At 43.6% G+C, this 18,882-nt stretch overlaps 1 protein-coding gene across 1 annotated transcript; it reads right to left on the bottom strand.

Annotated features, from left to right (window-relative positions):
• Positions 1-11,589: 11,589 nt before the first annotated feature.
• LOC114314424 (uncharacterized) lies at positions 11,590-18,517 on the bottom strand. The gene is made up of 6 exons (XM_082916241.1): positions 14,796-18,517; positions 13,687-14,335; positions 13,347-13,508; positions 12,700-13,260; positions 12,513-12,611; positions 11,590-12,110 (listed from the first exon to the last, which is right to left on the bottom strand). Exons 2-6 carry the CDS (start codon positions 13,837-13,839, stop codon positions 11,796-11,798), a joined length of 1,290 nt encoding a protein of 429 aa, XP_082772367.1. The 5' UTR covers positions 13,840-14,335; positions 14,796-18,517; the 3' UTR covers positions 11,590-11,795.
• Between the last annotated feature and the right edge of the window lie 365 nt (positions 18,518-18,882).

Here is an 18,882-nt window from a genome sequence, read left to right as displayed (position 1 = left end):
TCATGAACTATAAAAATGTTGGATTGTGTTTTGGTTAGTTTAATTAAATTTTACAGTTTGCTTTAGTATTAGACAATAGTTTACCTTGTGCATGAAATATGTCAGATTTCTCTTGGAGTTCTTCTTGTTGGTTTGTCAGTTCTTGTTCAATGACTTGTTGTTGTTGGTTTGTTTGTTGTTCTTCTTGTTCTTGTTGTTGGTCTTCTTTTTCATCAGTGTCTTCTGGTTGATCACCTTTTGCTTCTTGTCTTTCTTCTGCTTCATCATTGTCTTGTTATTCATCAGGTTCTTCTTCTTCTTCTTCTTTTTCTTCTTCTTCTTCTTCTTCTTCTTCTTCTTCTTCTTCTTCTTCAGTCACTTGTTTTTTTTCTTCATCTCTCTCTTCTTCTTGTTCATCACTTTCTGGTTCTTCTTGTGGTTTTTGCTTTCTTTTTTTTCTTTTTTTTTTTATTGTTCTTCTGATTCTGATTCTGATTTTGATTCTGATTGATGTTCTTCTTTGAGAAAGTCATCCTCATCACTGTCTAGAAGTCTTTTTTTTTTGTTGCTTTTGTTTTCTTTTTTCGCTTATTGTCCTTTTTGTGGTCATGTTTCTTTGCTGAAGAGTTTGTTGATGTACTTTGATTGATATGCAATAACTGTATTTCTTGTTCAGTTGGGGTTAAAGCACTTCGGTTAACCTGCATTGGAACAATGTGGCATATATCAGTAATACTGTAAAATTAGTCAGTTTCATAAGATGAGTTGTACTGTGAGTAATGTGGGTTAAGTGTCGAAATATGTTGATTGAAACTAAAAAATTTTACAATTTCATAATATGAGTGATGTGAAATTGATTTACGCGTTTAAACTGTAAACTTTTGCAGTTTCATAACATGAGTGATGTTAAATAAGTGTGTGCTTTGAAACTGTAAACTTTTACTATTTCATAATATGATTTGTACTGTGAATAATGTGAGTCAAGTGTTGAACATATGTTGTTTGAAACTGAAGAATTTGACAGTTTGATAACATGATTTTTACTATAATGACTGTGAAAGGAGTGTTGAATAGATTTGTGCTATGATAGTATAGAAGAGTTTGAATACCTTTTCAAAGTGAGCAAGGCTGATGTGTTTCCACTTGGAGTACATTTTGCCAAGGTTCCATTTCATAAACCTTGGGAAGCCTTCTTTGTTGGATGGTCGGAGGAGTTTACTGTGTTCACAGTACCAGTACTATAAAAAAAAATTGAAATATGTTAGATAGTTAAAAATAGGTGGATGCCTGATATTTTTGTGTGAACTAGTTGAGTAATGTGTTTACCAAGAGTAACATGACGCATCCAGTGACATGCCTTGGGTTGTTGTTTGCATTTTCCATTGAATTCATCAGTGTGTCTTTTATTGTTTCAACCCAATTGTACTTCTTGATGTTGTTGAGATTGTCAACATAGTTGAGGAAACTCCAACTGAGTGTATGGCTTATTGTAGGCATGAGAAGTTTCAAGCACAAGTAAAGGGTGATGACCCTTCCAAGATCTTGACGATCATTGGTTGATTTTCCTTTTTTTGTTTGTTGAAATATTTTGGTCAAAGACTTGCCATCCAATCTCTTTACTGATTTGCATCTTCGTTTGTAAAATGGAAGCTCAAAATCCTTTGGTCTTGCATAGGATTTGGTGGTGATACTGTCTTGTCCACAGTCGATATAAAAAATGAGCTTGACATCACTATTTTTGAGTTTTATTTCCTTTTTGCCAAGTATAAATGCTCTTTTTCTTTTGTTGTAAAATGTTGTCATTTCTGCTATAATGGAATTGTAGCATCTGCACCATGAGGCCTTTAGTTGTGTTGAGGAGAGAGCATTTATAATGGGCCAAAAAGGGGTTTTTTTCCAGCTCTGTCTGTTGGGCTTTTGTGAATTTGACCCCCTTCATTCCGATGTTGGAACAGTAATTAAATTGTTGGACTCTCTTTGCAGGGATTACTGCTTTTTTCCCTTTTGATGCCTTGGTTTTTGTTATAGGAGTTGATTGGCTTTTTTGGAGCTTTCTTTTTTTGGTTAGAGGAGCTTCTTGTTTTTTTGTTGGCTTTCTTTTGTTTGTTTTTGTTGTGGTTGGAGGTGTGGTTGGTGTTTGTTGTGTGGGTGGGGTCTGTGGTGTAGTTCTTGGGCTTTTCCTTGTAGGTAGTGTGGTTGTTTTGTCAGTTTTTTGGTGGGGTCTGTGGTGTTTGGTTGTTTTTTGTTGTGGTGGTTGGGTTTTTTGTGGAGGGGGAAATGTTGGTGGTATTTCAGTGGATACAAGAGACGGACTTTCAAAAAGGGAGATGCTTAAATCCCTTATTGGATTTTTGGGCATATGGGTTTGTTTCTTCTAATATCTTCCAACAGTTATTTCTGAAAAAATGAAAGTAACAGCAGGGTATGAGTAATATAGTGACAAAACTGTATAATTTTGAAGTTTTATATGCAGTTTAATATGAAGTTATATGTATTTGTTGGTAACAGTTATGAAACTGTATAATTTGACAGTTTGATTTGCACTTTATAATAAGTTACTGTAGACACCCCATTTTTTACTGTCCTCAAGACTTAGATGTCATCGTTTTAACACTCGATGATTATCCATGTTTGTGTTCGTCTTGAGTTCTCGGAGGTCTCGGCCACGCGCCTTGCCTCAAGACCTCTCGACTTGCTTGTTTTGTGTTTGGTTTTGAACCAAACACTTGTGTTTTTGCTTCTGAGGGTGGGAAATAGCTTGTTATCCATCCCCATACCTCACTGGCCATGGCTCGAAGCCACCGGCCCTGTTTTGTTGCTACTGGCCATTGGCTATGGCCGGTCGGCACTCTTTATGGTCGGCTAACCATCGTTTTGGTCAATCTGTCATTTTTGGCTGCCGACCACTGTTCATCTGCTTTTGGCAGATATTTTATGCCAGCTATGATAGCTGGTATCCACAATGCACCCCCTCTATACACGTGTATGGAGGGATTTTCCTCTTGCTTAGCTTGTTTAGTAAGCTTGCAAGATTGGAATTCCTATAAAGGGAGGGCTTCTCCTCCCTCCTCAAGGATTCCAAGAAGTTCCAGAGGTCTGGTTTTAGGGTTAGGAGTCTTGTATCTATCCTATCTCTATATCTCCCTCTCCTTTTGATTTGTGTGTGTATAAGGTGAGTTTATTCTTAGTTTTGCACTAAGGCACCTAGTGTTACACCATACCTTGGTTGCTAAGGTGCCAAAGGGTTGTTCTTGGAGTTCTTGGGCTGGTTTTGACCTAAGGAGGTGCTGGAGCTCTCTTCTTGAAGAAGGTCTTCAAGGGTAAGAACCTTACCCTTTTCTTCTTCATTTTTGCACAAGCTTTTAACCTATCTTGTATCTATTTTTAAGCTTAGTGTATAACTGAGAAAAGTTCTGTTTTTACTTGCTTTTGATCTTTGTTCAAGGTCTCTTTGGTTTTTGGGTTGTTGACCCCCTCTTAGGCCTTGTTTAATCTCATTTTGTGCCTTTTTTTGTAAGCTTCGAGACCACCTTGTATTGGTCTTCCCACCACTGAAATCCAAAGGGATTTTAGTGGTGGGGATGATGTTTTGAGGTCCTAAGAAGGAGAGGGTCATCCCCTCTCCTTGTTGCCTTCAATATTTGTCATTTTTGCCTCATGTGTGAGCACCTTGTTTAAGTTCATCATGGCCATGTCTTAGCTAGTATTCGTGGTTGTTTTGCCATGTTATATCTCTGTTTCAAGTTGGTTTAGACACACCATGCATGCTTTGCATACTTGTCTTGTAATGTCATGAAATTGCCTTAACCTGCTTTGTGCTTTGAGCCTTGTTTTTAGCATGATTTTGGTTTAGCTTTGTGAAGCTTTTATGCATGTTTTAGTGTGCTTGAGGTCTAACTTTGGTTATTTGGGTCGTCCATGACTTGCTTTGTATAGCTACTATGCAATCTCCCTTATAGGCCTTGAGTGTTGGCCTCTCTAGCATGCTCTCCTTGCATCATTTCAGTGGTTTGGCACCACTTATCATGTCATTTCAGTGCATATGGTATGCTTGTATGCTTGCATTTGATACTCCTTTGATGCTTTTAATGGTTGATGTCTTATGCTCCATGTTTGGACCATTGCGTATGCTTCCACGTGTAGGCCATTTAGATGCCATCTAAGTGTGTTTTGGGCCTTGTCTCGACCTACATTGGGACTGTTTTGAGTCCCCTCGACCCTTTGGGACTCGCCTTGCATAGCCATGGTTTGATCCCTTAGGTTAGCCTTAGGCCTTGGGCTTGGTTGCATGCTATGCTTGCCTTGTTTAATTGGTTTGGCACCTTTTCTAACATGATTTCAGAGCTTGCTATGCGTGCCATATGTCCATGTTCATCCCTTTTAAGTGTGCTTAAAAGTTGCCTCTTTATGCTTAAGTGTTGGACCATGTGTGCATGCATGTTTGTATGTGACTTTGTCCCTTGTCTCTTAGCATCTTGGCCACTGATTTGGGCATATTTTAGAGCTGCCTAAATCGGTTTAAGACCATCCTTCGCATGTTGTCGCATGCTCGCCTTGTGTGTTGTTACGTACTTGGCCTATCGCATGTTGTTACATGCTTGAATCGCATTACATTTGGCATGCATTTTTTTTTCTAAAGTTGCTTTACATGTTCCCATGCTAAGTCTCATTCACTTGTTGTTGCATGTTGGTTATTAACATTATTGTTACATGTCTCGCATGCTTGTTTGCTTAGGTTGTGTGCCTAGTACAGATTGCTTGTTTGCATGCTCATATTACATACTTAGCTCGCATGCTCAGGTTTCATTTTGCATGCATGCCTTGCCTCTTGAATCACCATGATAGAGGTTGGGTCCCTTGTTTGTTTGGTGTGCATTTCATTTGACATTGAAATGGCACACTTGGCCTCTTTGGCCATACGCATTGAAATGCGCGATTGGTGGCCCGAGGGTCGAGGGCCACGCTCCCTTGAGTTCATAACATGATGGGGAGGTTGGTTGTGCAAACATTTGCTTTAAAATGCATTGTCATGCCTAGTTTGCCCTTTGCTGCTGTCAAAACAGGATTCTGCAGGAAGATATGGTCGACCGACCACATTGAGTGTCGGCCGACTAAATATCTTTGGCCGAGAGCCATACCAATGGTCGATGACCAGTTTTCCCTGGCCGGTGGTGTTTCCTCTTGGTCGGTGACCTTCCACAATGATCAGGAAGTGATTCTGGAGCATCATTGAGACTTGCACAATTTTCAGAGAAGCAGAGCAGGGTAAACAAAGGCAGCTTGTGCATGGTGGTGGATTTCCGAGCGAAGCCGAGCATGCATGCATTGGACCCTCTTCCCGAGGCTGTTTTACCGCTTTATTAGCTTAGTTAATTTGCTTAACTAGTTAAGTGGTCTGTAACTATTTAATTAGCTTGTTAGTTAGTTAGTTAAATTTGTATTATACTTTTGGTCCCTCCGAGAGGGGGCGAATTGTGTAATAAGTGTGCGTGTGTGTGATGCATGTCTTTCAACCCCCACTTCTTTCTTCCTTTTACTTACCTGCTTTAATGGTCAGTATTAGGGCTTATTTTAATTAGCATCCTTATGCTATGCATGTGTGCATTCATTCATCAGTATTGTATGCACCAGGCTTGGCGCGTCATACTAACTGCATAGTATTTCAAATCTAACTTGAATACATGTTATCTGTTGCATTTCACATGCCATCCATAGATTACCCGAGCCTATTCTAGCTGCATTTTGCCTGCGATGCATTAGCCATCTTAACATGGACTTGGATCATACATTTGATTACTAACATGTTCCTTGATTTGGCTTGGAGTATTAGGTGAGTGTTTATGCTTTAGTATCTCGCATGAGTGTGAATGTTAACATGAAAGCATGCTTGCCATGAGGCTAATCGCTTAGTTGATTTAGTGCCTGAATGCCTGTGGGTAAAGGTTGGATTGTTTGAATTGGAATAATTCGTCGAAACCCGTGCTTTAGCCTACTTACGAGTAGCAAACTTCAATCCATTTTCAAAACAAACGGATGTGCGATGCTTTGTTCCAACTTGGGCAATCCAGTCTATACTTATATACCGTACGCATCACATAGTAAATCTAGGCTAATAACTGGAATAAGAACGCATAATTTTTCAAAACTAGATATCATGGTTAATAGAGGCCGATCTTTGATCGGGTGAGCGGGGGTGCTCACGAAGTGACCTTTCCCAATCATACCCAAGTTCCCGAGCCGAGGCAACTTTGGTGATGACGGACACGTGGCCTTAGGCAAACGAGTCAGGGTTACCTAAATTTCCCCTTAAAAAATATTTAGGTGGCGACTCTGTATCTGGCAAAGCAGTCAATGTTTGGCACTTCTTTCTAAAAATCAGATTTTCGAAACGATTTGCCAAATTTGGACTCTTTGGTGATTTATCAGTCTTGCATTGCACTTTGCGAGATCAGATTAAGAACCGTGACAATCTGAGAGTCCGAACTATAGTGAGCCCCAAACGAACGAGACGGGATTCCCTCCCGGGGCGTTCGGGGACGTCTACAGTTTCTGGCGACTCTGCTGGGGAGTTAGAGAACTTGACTCGAACTCATGATATCTTATTTTGGCTACACTTATGTGTTTCTTTGCGTTGCATTTGCATCGGTGTGCCTAGGACACCGTGTTTGCCATCTGCTATTCCTGAACGGTTTGCCGCATGCTCGATTTGAGAAGCGTGCCATAAGCTGACCGGTTACGGGCTCTGCCACGATGGGAACACAAACCCCGATTTTTACTGGGGCACCCTTTTCGACCATTCGACCTAGTGCATATCGGAATCCATAGTGACCATCCCAAACTAGGACAAGTTGCTTACTCGATTGTAGGTTGTTTGAAACTGCTGTATGCGTAGTGAAATCCTAGTTCTTGACGAAACTAGGACAGGAAAACCCTACCCTAATATAGAGGTGTATTGGCTTTCATTTGCTTGTTATATGTGCTTTTAGAGTTGACCTCTACAAGGAACGCACATACCTGTTTGCAAGTTTGGGCATCAGGCCTGCAGGCACCAGTGTCAGTGTTTTGAGAATCAGTAGTATCTGCGGGTATCAGATTCAGTTTTGGGGCAGTAGTTTTGGGGAACAGTGGTCAGTGATCAAATACAGTTGTTCAGTTGTGCTTACGATTGTTTGGGTAAAATTGGACTGAGACGCTGCCTGTTTTCTCTTTTAAGAGGAGGGGGGAGTTTCAGAGATCTGAGTTCAGAATAGCCAATGTTCTCCTTCGCCGAAGCAAGGCAGATATTTGATCAATCAAGTCACCAGTCACATCACCTCCGTTCAGTTCAGCGGATTTATGATGTCACAGAATTCAGAAGAAGTCGTGGTTATGGCAGCCGCACTAAACCAAAGGGTCATCTTACAGGGGGAGACCAATGTTGAGATATCACACCCGCCCAGGTCGCCTGCTGCGCGCCCAATCTGGGAACCCCAGTTGTTTCAAGCTCGTGAACCCACCACGTTTGAGTTAATGGGAATGATTGGCGACCTCCAGAGATCCATTGCTGATCTAGTCTATGGAATGTCAGCCCTGCCACCAACTGCATCGTATGTTGGGAATTTCATGCCGCAGGAGCCCCCGCTACTGGGGTTAATTGTAATTGAGCTCAGCCAGCCTGAAGCTGCCTCGAACTCCGGCAATAACGTATCAACGACAACGGGGCTTCGCACTGAAGCAACAACCCAAACCTCCCACCAAGTTGAGGCTAGTGGGAAGAACAAGATGAGGGCAGATGCAGATCCCTATGCACAACTCCAGCAAACTGTTGAGGCTTTGAAAGCCGGGGGGTTGAATAAGCAACAAGTACTCGCAGTTATGCGTAAGACTGTGGATGACACCTTCCCCACTCAAACCGAGAGTAGTTCAAGCCAGAGGGAAAATCGGGATAAGGACCGTCGCACCGGAACTATTCCTGTCAATCCTAACCCTACACCTGGGAAAGATTAGAGAGCCAAGGCAACACCCGCTGATCCTTTCGCTAGTGCGCCCAGCAAAAATCCACAGACTTCGAAGTACCTGCCCCAAGGGTGCATGGGGCTTTCATGCCCTTTATATGCCTTTGTCCAAGGCTCTTCGAATCCTCACGAAAAAAGGTCATCTCAAACCTCTTGAGCCTCGACCTCTCCCTGCTCATCTTCTACCTGGTCATGACGCTACCCAGTACTGTACGTACCATCAACAGGCTGGTCACACCACTAACAATTGCTTTCGTCTTCGCCATGAAGTGCAAGACTTGATCGATAATGAGGTCATCCTCCCACCAAGCTCAGCCAAGTCTGTCACCACTGAGTTTGTAGACTTCGAAGATAGTACAAGTATGTAATCAGGGGTTGGACCACCTGCGGGCGACGCTCGGCTTTTTTTAGATATGGCGTTTGGCACGCACTGTTTTGAGTGTTTTGCAAATGATGACTGTTGTACACTCTGACTTGGGTATTGAGTCAGTTCTGTGGTTTTGTTTTGAGTTTGTCTCTTTGTTTTGAGTCAGTCTTTTTGCTTGAAGGTCAGTCCTGTTGTATAAGAGTCGGGTGATCCCGAAGTTGTTACCTCGGACACCATTGTCGTTTTTGTGCTTGTCTTTTCCTTTCTTTTGAGTCTGTCTCTACTGTGGAGCCAGTTGCAACCAAGAAATCTGTTTGAAACAGCTATGGCTGTCATGCTTTTGTGCTTGTTGCTACTTTGAGCCTGTTGTGCCAACAATGTTCAGAACGAAGCGGCAGTGCTTTTCACTTGCTTTTCTGTGCTTTGAACTCATTGTATTGACCGGAGTTTTTCAAAACCTTTTCAAACTTTGTGATGAAAACAAAGAGGAAGGAATTCCTTTGGATTTGTAAAATTTGATCAATTGAGAGAAAGAGAGGCGTGCTAAGCCCTTAATGAATGAGATCATGCTTGTTAACGTGAGTACTGAGAAGGATCCTAGCTGATCCAGATTGGTTCTACACTGTCTTCAGCGCGAGCAATTCGTCGCTTTCTTAAAAGTTTTCAAAAAAAATGTTTTGTGTGGTCCTGCGAAGACTTGTGTGGAATTGCTCTTGAGATTGTGCAGCCTAGGACCGCTCTCAGACTCGAGACTCGACCCCTCAGTTTCAAACCTTGGACTTAAATTTAGAATGTTCAATGGTCGACCATCAAAGGAGGCTTGTGTGGCCAGATTTGAAGCAGCCCTCGAACAAGAGGCACCAAAGTCAGACCAAGAAGATCAGATGTCGTCAAATGAAGCTTGCGAAGCCAGATCAAAAGCGCCCCTCGAACTAGGGGCAAAAATGTCAAAAGTGCTCGAAGGGCCGAAGATGGATCGTTCTGCAAATCAACAAAGAGTGGCAAGAATGCCAAATCCCAGAACGGAAGAAAATGGATTAAGATGACTTCGAGATCTCAAAAAACCATTTGACATGGACAAAGCTACACTTTTACCCTTGAGAGACTCGCTTGGCCGAAAACCCGGAAGGGCGACCCAGGCAAAAGTTAAAGCAAAGAAAAGAACAAGAAAAAAAAAGAGAGAAAAAATGCAAAGATAAAAAATGAAAATGAAAAAAGAAGAAAACAAAACAAAATGAAAAGAAGAAATGAAAAGAAATGAAAAAAAGAAAAGAAAAACATAGCTCGCAAGGTTGAAAACCCGGAAGGGCGGCCTTGGCAAAAGTTAGAGCGTAAAAGGAGAGGTTAAATACCCGAGTGTACCTTAACCGGAGCTACGTAAGGCTTGATTCCCATGTTTGGGATACGTAGGCAACTTTATCCTGAAGTCCAACCACAAATACTTCCAAACCGACTGTGTCCATGTAATGGTTTTGATCATCTTTGTCATTCCTGTATCCGAGAGTTCAGCTGTGACCATCGCTATGAGGACTGATTACAACGCACTGCGGTGCCCGTCCAAACAAGGGGCAACTTTCCGTTGCCAATACGCCGCGACGCCATTCAAACAAGGGGCAACTTTCCGTTGTGATGCAGTGTCGTTCGGACAAGGGGCAATTTTTCCATTGTCATGGATCCGAGGTTACGCACTTTGAGAGTAGGTTCCATGCTCATTGAGCAGTGACCGTTTGCAAAAATAGTTTTTGAGAATTTTTACTGAGGTTGACTAGTTTTCTCGAAAATTATTTCATTTTTCCAAAATCGGGCCATTTTCTTGGACCCAAAAAGGAAAATTTTCAGTGCTCATAGCCTGACTTGCATGATTTTAAATCAGAAAGTTGAACGAGCATGTTAATCAAACTTTTATATTGATCAAAATTGTTTTAGTAGAAAACAAAAACAAAAATGGTCAAATTAATGAACTAGGGGCACAGTTGAGTCAGGCTACCTGTCTTTTCCCCGTTATCCATGCGTTTGCCAGAAAGGGCACTCTACCTACCAGAAAAGCACACAGTTGAAGCTAACAACAAAGGGCCGAAAGCTCTCAGTATCCTCCAAGCAACGAGGTATCAAGCCAAGTGCGAAGCACGAACTCGAGTGGATCAAGTTACTCCATTCCCTCTTTCGGGGCCTTGACTAAATGACACCGAAGGAGATAGCCGCGAGCTAATAGTGTTGGGCATGAACCCACAACCTTTTGTTTATCCATCAAACCACCCAGGGGAGGGATAAAAAAAATAAGAGATTGAAGAATAGAGAGATGTGCGTTGAGGGAAAAAGTGAGGAAAAAGGGCTTTTTTCAAAGAAAAACAGAGATTGAGTGCCAGAGTGATGTAAGAATCACAAATGAGAAAGGGTGGGAAACAATACCCGGAGAAACTAGCCTCTCGCTTTTGTAACACGTCCGAGTGTCGTGTCTTTTGTTTGCCTCGATTCTTGTCTTGAGTCGTTTTAGGTGTCTGTGTTTGTCTTTAAGTTGTATACCTTTTGTTTTCTGTTGTTGAGTGTTTTTTCGCTGTGTTCAATCGTAGGCTCAATACCCGATTGAGAACTCATTTCTTGATGAATCGCTTTGTGCTCAGAGTGCAGTGCCATTCTCCACGTTTGTTCTTCCACATTTGGAGCATCTGAGTATGTTTCAACTTCTGCCAATCTCATCTCTGCATCTCGTCTGCTCGGATCGAATTGTTTGTTCAAAATTAGCTATATGCCGAATAAACAGAGTACTGTGTTGCGAGCAGTGTGTTCGAAACGAACACTCTATATGTTGAACATATTGAGAACTTGTGATTAGTTCCATTTCCAGTGCCTTCCGACGTTGATTTTGCAAAGTCACACCTGTATTACATCAATTTGCTTATCGAGTTGTTGCTCATTTGCTTATCGAGTTGTTACTCATTTGCTTATCAAGTTGTTGCTCATTTGTTTATTGAGTTGTTGAGTTGTTACTCATTTTGCTTATCGAGTTGTTACTCATTTGCTTGTTGAGTTGTTACTCATTTGATTACCGAGTTGTCGCAATTTTGTTTATCGAGTTGTTGCTCTTTGTTTATCGAGTTGTAAAGTTGTCAAGGCTTTATGGTTGCTTATTGAGTTAAGTTGCTACGTTGCTCTACCTAACCCGGCATTACATGCATGTTCAATTTCCAATTCAATTACATTGTTATGTAATATGATGCGATGCGATGTATGAAATACGTGATGCAACACTCTTTTTGGGAAAAAGCTTGTTTCATTCCATCATCCTTTCAAGTACATAGTTTTGAAGAAAACAAAACCTGCCTACGGTAGTACAATGCGCTCAATCTACCAGCAAAAAGAAAAGCAAAAAGAAGGGAAAAGCAACAAAAAAGTCTGAACAAGACAAGGAAAAAGAAGAAAAGCAGCAAAAAGTCTAGATTAATGACAAAATGGTCTCAGGCATGAGAGTCTGTCCTCGTCCTCTTCCTGGACGAAGGTCCAGGAGTATCGTCGCCGACTCCACCATCTGAGCTCGAGCCCGAATCATCTCCAGTCTCATCCTCCGATGACTCTGACTCTGCCTCTGCCTCTGCCTCTATCTCGGACTCATCGTCGTCCGGAATCAGTGCCCATGAACTGCTCCCAACGTGAGTGCGCCCCGCCTTGGTGCAGGGGTGTACTGTGGTCCCTCGCCCTGCTCTCCCTCCTCCTCGGGCAGATACAGATGGTCCTGCTAGAGTCCCCCCTGCAGCCGAAATCTGGAATGGGGGCTGAAAAGGACGAATGGTAAATGCATCAGCAAAGCAGAGTATGGATACAGAATACAGCGTATGAGTACAGTGTATGAATGCTATGAGCAGTATATCAGTGCAGAATGCCGTGTATGAATGCTATGAGTAGTATATCAGTGCAGAATGCCGTGTATGAATGCTATAAGCAGTATATCAATGCAGAATGCCATGTATGAATGCTATGAGCAGTGTGTCAATACAGAGTACAGTGACTGAGTGCAGTATATGAATGTCGGAAGCAATGCTATGAGCAATCTGTGGGTTACAGTGTATCAAATGCCGTGAGGGCCATGTATCAAGTGTAGTGTTGATAGTGCGATGCATCAGATCATGTGTGAAACAGATTATGCACAGTTTGAGATTGTGGTTGAAGGAGCTTACCGGGATACTGTAGATAACCAGCAGGTCGAGGCTCCGCTGTAGCATCCCCATCACGGAGGCAGTCAACTCCAGGGACTGGCGAGTATACTCGAAGGAAGCCTGCAAAAGTGTGCATCAGTATTCTGCGAAATATCAAACGGAATGAAATGAAATGACGGTACAGAATACAAAATGCAATAGTACATACCGGGGGCAAGTCGTAGAACCTGACTAACTCATGATCAGCCGGAGGGGGAGCGATGGGGATCTGATAAGTCTTCCCACCCTGCCCTTTGCATGTCATCATCGTAGGCAGTGCTGGCCACCCAACTCTCTGCCTTCTCCGGGGCCCACTCCTACCACGGGCCCGAGCCATCCTCGGTGCTCCTGCTCCTGCTCCTGCTCCTGCCACTGGCGCCGCAGGCCTCTCCCTCTCAGCTCGGCGAGCACTACCCAGAGGCCGCATGATATAGGTCTTGACGTACTCTACATAGTCGCCCTCGCCTCTAAAGCCCTCTGAGTCCCAACCGATCGTATAAACGGCCATCTCCTGTGGAGTGAATATCTCTGTCCGCCTCATGGTCGTAGGAGGCAACTGCGGAACTGTCTGCTCTGGCACGCCTAAGGTCTGTCGCAAGAAGCGCTCGCCCAGGTACCAGGCCCGACAGACTGGGCCCTCTAGCAAAATTCTGAACCGGGAGGTCTCCTGAGCGCCCTCATACCGCTCCCGTACTGCGATGGGCAATGAGGCCCATAGCTGCCAGGTGATCTGCAAACAAAATACAGTTTGTTATCTACTGCTATTAAAAATGAAATGCAAAGCGAAGCTTAAATGAATTGTAATGTTTGACATACCTCGGCTGCGGTAATGGTATCGAAGTAGCGGCGGAAGAAAATGAGGGACTCCCGTGGTCTCCGCTCGCGCCTCACGTCGAAGCGATGAGAGAACGGCACACCAAGGGGAATCTCCTCGTTTGGCACTGGGGCAAGCCTTGGAAAGTAGGCATACACCCACAACTGTACAGTGTAACAGAACATATATGAGCATACTTATCAGATAAGGTAGTATACAGATCAAGCAGTATGCAAATAAAGTAGAAAGCGGTATGTGCAGTGTATCGTGCGGAGTGTGCAGTGTGTGCAGTGTACAGATAATGTGAAACAGAGCTAAAAAGGCAAAAAAGGAAATACGTACCTCCCAAGCTCGCCAGTAGCCTCCGAGCAACTGTCCGCTGAGGCGGGAGGATGAACTCATGTAGCCATAGAGAGTAGCCAAGCCTGCGCCACCCCAGTCATAGCGGTGGATCTGTGTCACATCCACCAGTGCGCTCAGCAAGTAGAGGGCCATGGTGTTAGCCCGGTCGGCAAACAGAGTGGTCCCCAGCAAGAACACGATAAAGCCCCGGGCGTACTCCTCCTCATCCTCCTGTGTAGTAGGTGCCTGGATCCAAAAATGGTCCTCGAACTATGAATATTGCACGAACCCTGCCCGAGCGAAAGGTGGCTGAGCGCCGAGCAGGTACATCTGAGCGGCTTCCCACTCGTCCATGTCAGTGTCGAAGGGGATCGGATCACCCCTCACTCCGATGCCTGTGAGCATGGAGAAGTCGAAGGGAGTCATCGTCATCTCCCTGGTGGCGAAAAGGTGGAAAGAGTCGGTGGTGTCCCACCACCTCTCTACCAGGGCAGCAAGGAGAGGCCTACTCGCAGTGAGGCGCGAGAGTCCCATGCAAAAAGTCCCAAAGCCAGCTCGGTCAACGATGCGACGAACCGCATCGGGCAGCTCTATGTACCAGGCTCTAGCGGCAACCTTCCCATACCCCCGGAAGGCATGGGAATCCCCCCTGTGGTCAAAACAAACATTTGCGAAACAGTGTTACAAATATAGTGTTGAATGCACTCAGAATTGATGAAAATACAGCATGTGTACACGTGTTCAGATTCAAACAGATATCGGGTGCGGGTGTGCTCGCAGTGAACTACAGCATGTGATGTATCAGTGTGTTTGAGTGGTTCAGTGAAAATACAGCGTGTGTGCACATTTTCAGATTCAAACAGATATCGGGTGCAGGTGTGCTCGCAGTGAACTGCAGCATGTGATGTATCAGTGTGTTTGAGTGGTTCAGTGAAAATACAGTGTGTGTGCACGTGTTCAGATTCAAACAGGTATCGGGTGCGGATGTGCTCGCAGTGAACTACAACATGCAATGTATCGGTGTATCCGGGCCAAACATTTAAAGAACAGAATCAACTATTGCAGTTATGTACTCTACTTTGCAGAAAATGAAACAGGGAAGAGTGTACCTCAGAAGCGCCATAGGATAGATGTGACTCTAGCTCGCGCAGCAGAAGCTCCGGTGGCGTGCCTCGTGCATGGCTCCGGAAGTAGCGAAGGCTGTCAGGAGGAAGCACGTGTATCGCCGGCCTGTAGGTCGCCAGATCGAACGGCCGGATGTGAAGAGGCAGGAGCTCGGCCTCGGGATCCACGTCCATCTCCGAGGGAGCCCCACCCTGTGGTATGTCGTCTTCCATCTCGAAGAGAGTGCAAAAATGGCCGGAAGTGCGAAAACCAGGCAAGAATGTGAAAAGTCAACTGAAAAGTTAACCCCGAGAGGGTGAAAAATGGACGGAAAGCTCGGAGTACGAAAAATGCACGAGAATCAAAGTAAACTCAAGGGAAACAAATCCCGAGTGGTGGAGATCGAGAAAGAGACACCGAAAACAAGTTTTGCTCGGTTCAAAATGTACAAAACGAGAAGGTGTTCGCGAATCGAACGACGAAACGGGCTCAAAAATCGAGAAAAATGGTGGATTGAAGCTTGGAAAATAACCTAGAGAGGGAGGGGAGGGATTTTTGACCAAGCGGCAAGTGAGAAATAAGGGCTTAAAGCCCTATATTTAAAGACCCGTAGCGAATTGACAAAACTGCCCTGATATTGGCATTTTTGTCCGGTCGGCCAAATATTTGGCCGATGGCCTTGTTTTGCGGCCGGTGAATGGCCAGTCACCTCCCCCGATGGCCGGTGAATCTCTTACACCCTTGTTTGGGTCATTGATGTGGTTTGGGACCTTCTTTGCTCAAGACAGTGCAAGGAGCTGCATTTTGAAGCTTAACCGGTCTTTGTGCCGTGTCTTCTGTGCGTAGCACTCGAATATGTGCAAAGTGTATCCTTTTTGTATCCTTTTTGTATCTTGCAAAGGTTCGAAAACTACTTCAAATACGTTGCATTGTTATGCATGTCCGTATGCGTTGTAGCACACACCATCTCTTGCATTGTTATGCATGTTTGCATACGTTGTAGCACACATCATCCATTGCATTGTTATGCATCTCTACACGCGTTGTAACGCGCACAACTTGCATTGATATGCACTGCCCGTTTGCCTTGTCATGCATTTCAAAAGACGCGCGTTGTCGCGCATTCAAGTTCATTTGCATTGTCATGCATTTCAAAAGACGTGCGTTGTCACGCATTCAAGTTCATTTGCATTGTCATGCATCTCATATGTTATGCGTTGTCACACATTTTGAATTCATGTGCATTGTCATGCATCCCAATAGTATGCATTGTCATGCATTGACATACACTTCAATTACACGCATTGTCATGCATCTTTATCGTACATTTCAATTACATGCATTGTCATGCATTCTCGTTCACGCATTGTCATGCGTGTCTCACTTTGCATTGTCATGCATTTCTTTAACTTGCATTGTCATGCATGTCTCATTTGCATTGTCATGCATTTATCTTATCTTGCATTGTTATGCACATTCCACCCACGTTGTTTCGCATTCTTAGATTGCAGTGTCTTGCATCCTCCCGTCCACCCGCGTTGTTTCTCATTCTTAGGTTGCATTGTCTTGCATCCTTCCACACACACATTGCATGCGTTGTCGCGTCGTGCTTTACTTATATGTGTTCAAGTTTCCATACGCATTGCATGCGTTGTCGCGTTATGCTTTACTTATATGTGTTCAAGTTTCCATACGCATTGCATGCGTTGTCGCGTTATGCTTTACTTATATGTGTTCAAGTTTCTACACACATTGTATGCGTTGTCGCGTCGTGCTTTACTTATATGTGTTCGAGTTCCTACACACATTGCATACGTTGTCGCGTTATGCTTTACTTATGTGTTCAAGTTCCTTTATTTTCACACATTGTACATGTTGTCGCATGTGTTTTACTTACATGTGTACATTTTATTCCTTACTTTATACATTTTATGCGTTGTCGCGCATACTTTACTTACATGTATATGCTCTTCCTCACCTCCACACATTGTACACGTTGTCACGTGTACTTTACTTATATGTGTTCGTGCCTTCATAGCATTGTTATGCTTGTTTCAGATTGCATTGTTATGCACACACTTGGGTTGTGTTGTTATGCACCCCTCTCACCCGCATTGTCATGCACTCCTTCGCTTGCGTTGTCACGCACCTTTCAACTGCATTGTTATGCATATTGCTAACGATATTGTACCTGTTAAGTTCTCTTTCTTTTTCAGGCACGATATTGTATGTACGGTTCATTTAAGGCTGGCACGACCAGACGAACCGGACAGGAAGGATATTGTATGTACGATTCATTTGAAGCTGGCACGACCAGACGAACCGCATAGGTATTATATTCTCCGCGTGAAACGTAGCGAGAATTACATAATTCTCTTACATCCTTTCTGCATTGTAATGTAGTTTGGTTTTCGACTTGCTTAAAACTGTTGCATTTATTATATGTATTTGCTTCGTTACAGCTTTCTTTGCATGATCATTAGTTATGCTCGGCCTTGTGCATTGTCTTGCATCTTGCTCCCACCTTTGGGCGCACACCTTTATCTGTAGCTTGTATGCTTTGTCTAAATCTTCAGCCTTGTCAAAAATGGGTCGTCTCTGGGCTTTGACACTCACTCTCGTCATTGTTATGACTTTCGAGTTCTGTCAAAGAGGGGCAATTGTAGACACCCCATTTTTAACCGTCCTCAAGACTTGGACGTCATCGTTTGAACACTCGACGATTATCTATATTTGTGTTCGTCCTGAATTCTCGGAGGTCTCGACCACGCGCTTTGCCTCAAGACCTCTCGACTTGCCTGTTTTGTGTTTGGTTTTGCACCAAACACTTGTGTTTTTGCTTCTGAGAGTGGGAAATAGCTTGTTGGCCATCCCCATACCTCACCGGCCATGGCTCGAAGCCACCGGCCCTATTTTGTTGCTACCGGCAATTGGCTATGGTCGGTCGGCACTCTTTATGGTTGGCCGACCATTGTTTTGGTCAATCTGTCATTTTTGGCTGGCCGACCACTGTTCATCTGCTTTTGGCAGATATTTTATGCTAGTTATGATAGCTAGCATCCACGATGCACCCTCTCCATACATGTGTATGGAGGGATTTCCCTCTTGCTTAGCTTGTTTTGTAAGCTTTGCAAGATTGGAATTCCTATAAAGGGAGGGCTTCTCCTCCCTCCTCAAGGGTTCCAAGAAGTTCCAGAGGTCTGGTTTTAGAGTTAGGAGTCTTGTATCTATCCTATCTCTATATCTCCTTCTCTTTTTGATTTGTGTGTGTATAAGGTGTGTTTATTCTTAGTTTTGCACTAAGGCACCTAGTGTTACACCATACCTTAGTTGCTGAGGTGCCAAAGGGTTGTTCTTGGAGTTCTTGGGCTGGTTTTGACCTAAGGAAGGTGCTGGAGCTCTCTTCTTGAAGAAGGTCTTCAAGGGTAAGAACCTTACCCCTTTATTTCCCATTTTTGCACAAGCTTTTAACCTATCTTGCATCTATTTTTAAGCTCAGTGTATAACTGAGAAAAGTTCTTTTTTTACGTGCTTTTGATCTTTGTTCAAGGTCTCTTTGGTGTTTGGGGTTGTTTACCCCCTCTTAGGCCTTGTTTAGTCTCATTTTGTGCCTCTTTTTGTAAGCTTCGGGACCACCTTGTATTGGTCTTCCCATCACTGAAATCCAGAGAGATTTCAGTGGAGGGATGATGTTTTGAGGTCCTAAAAAGGAGAAGGTCATCCCCTCTCCTTGTTGCCTTCAATATTTGTCATTTTTACCTCATGTGTGAGCACCTTGTTTAAGTTCATGATGGCCATGTCTTAGCTGGTATTCGTGGTTGTTTTGCCATGTTATATCTCTGTTTCAAGTTGGTTTAGACACACCATGCATCCTTTGCATACTTGTCTTGTAATGCCATGAAATTGCCTTAACCTGCTTTGTGCTTTGAGCCTTGTTTTTAGTATGATTTTGGCTTAGCTTTGTGAAGCTTTTATGCATGTTTTAGTGTGCTTAAGATCTAACTTTGGTTATTTGTGTTGTCCATGACTTACTTTGTATAGCTACCATGCAATCTCCCTTATAGGCCTTGAGTGTTGGCCTCTCTAGCATGC

This window comes from Camellia sinensis, chromosome 2 (assembly GCF_055761805.1).
Source record: "Camellia sinensis isolate YWXY chromosome 2, ASM5576180v1, whole genome shotgun sequence".
NCBI classification, from domain to species: Eukaryota; Viridiplantae; Streptophyta; class Magnoliopsida; order Ericales; family Theaceae; genus Camellia; species Camellia sinensis.
Note: the sequence above shows the minus strand (reverse complement) of the source record. Positions and strands in the feature narration are given on the sequence as shown.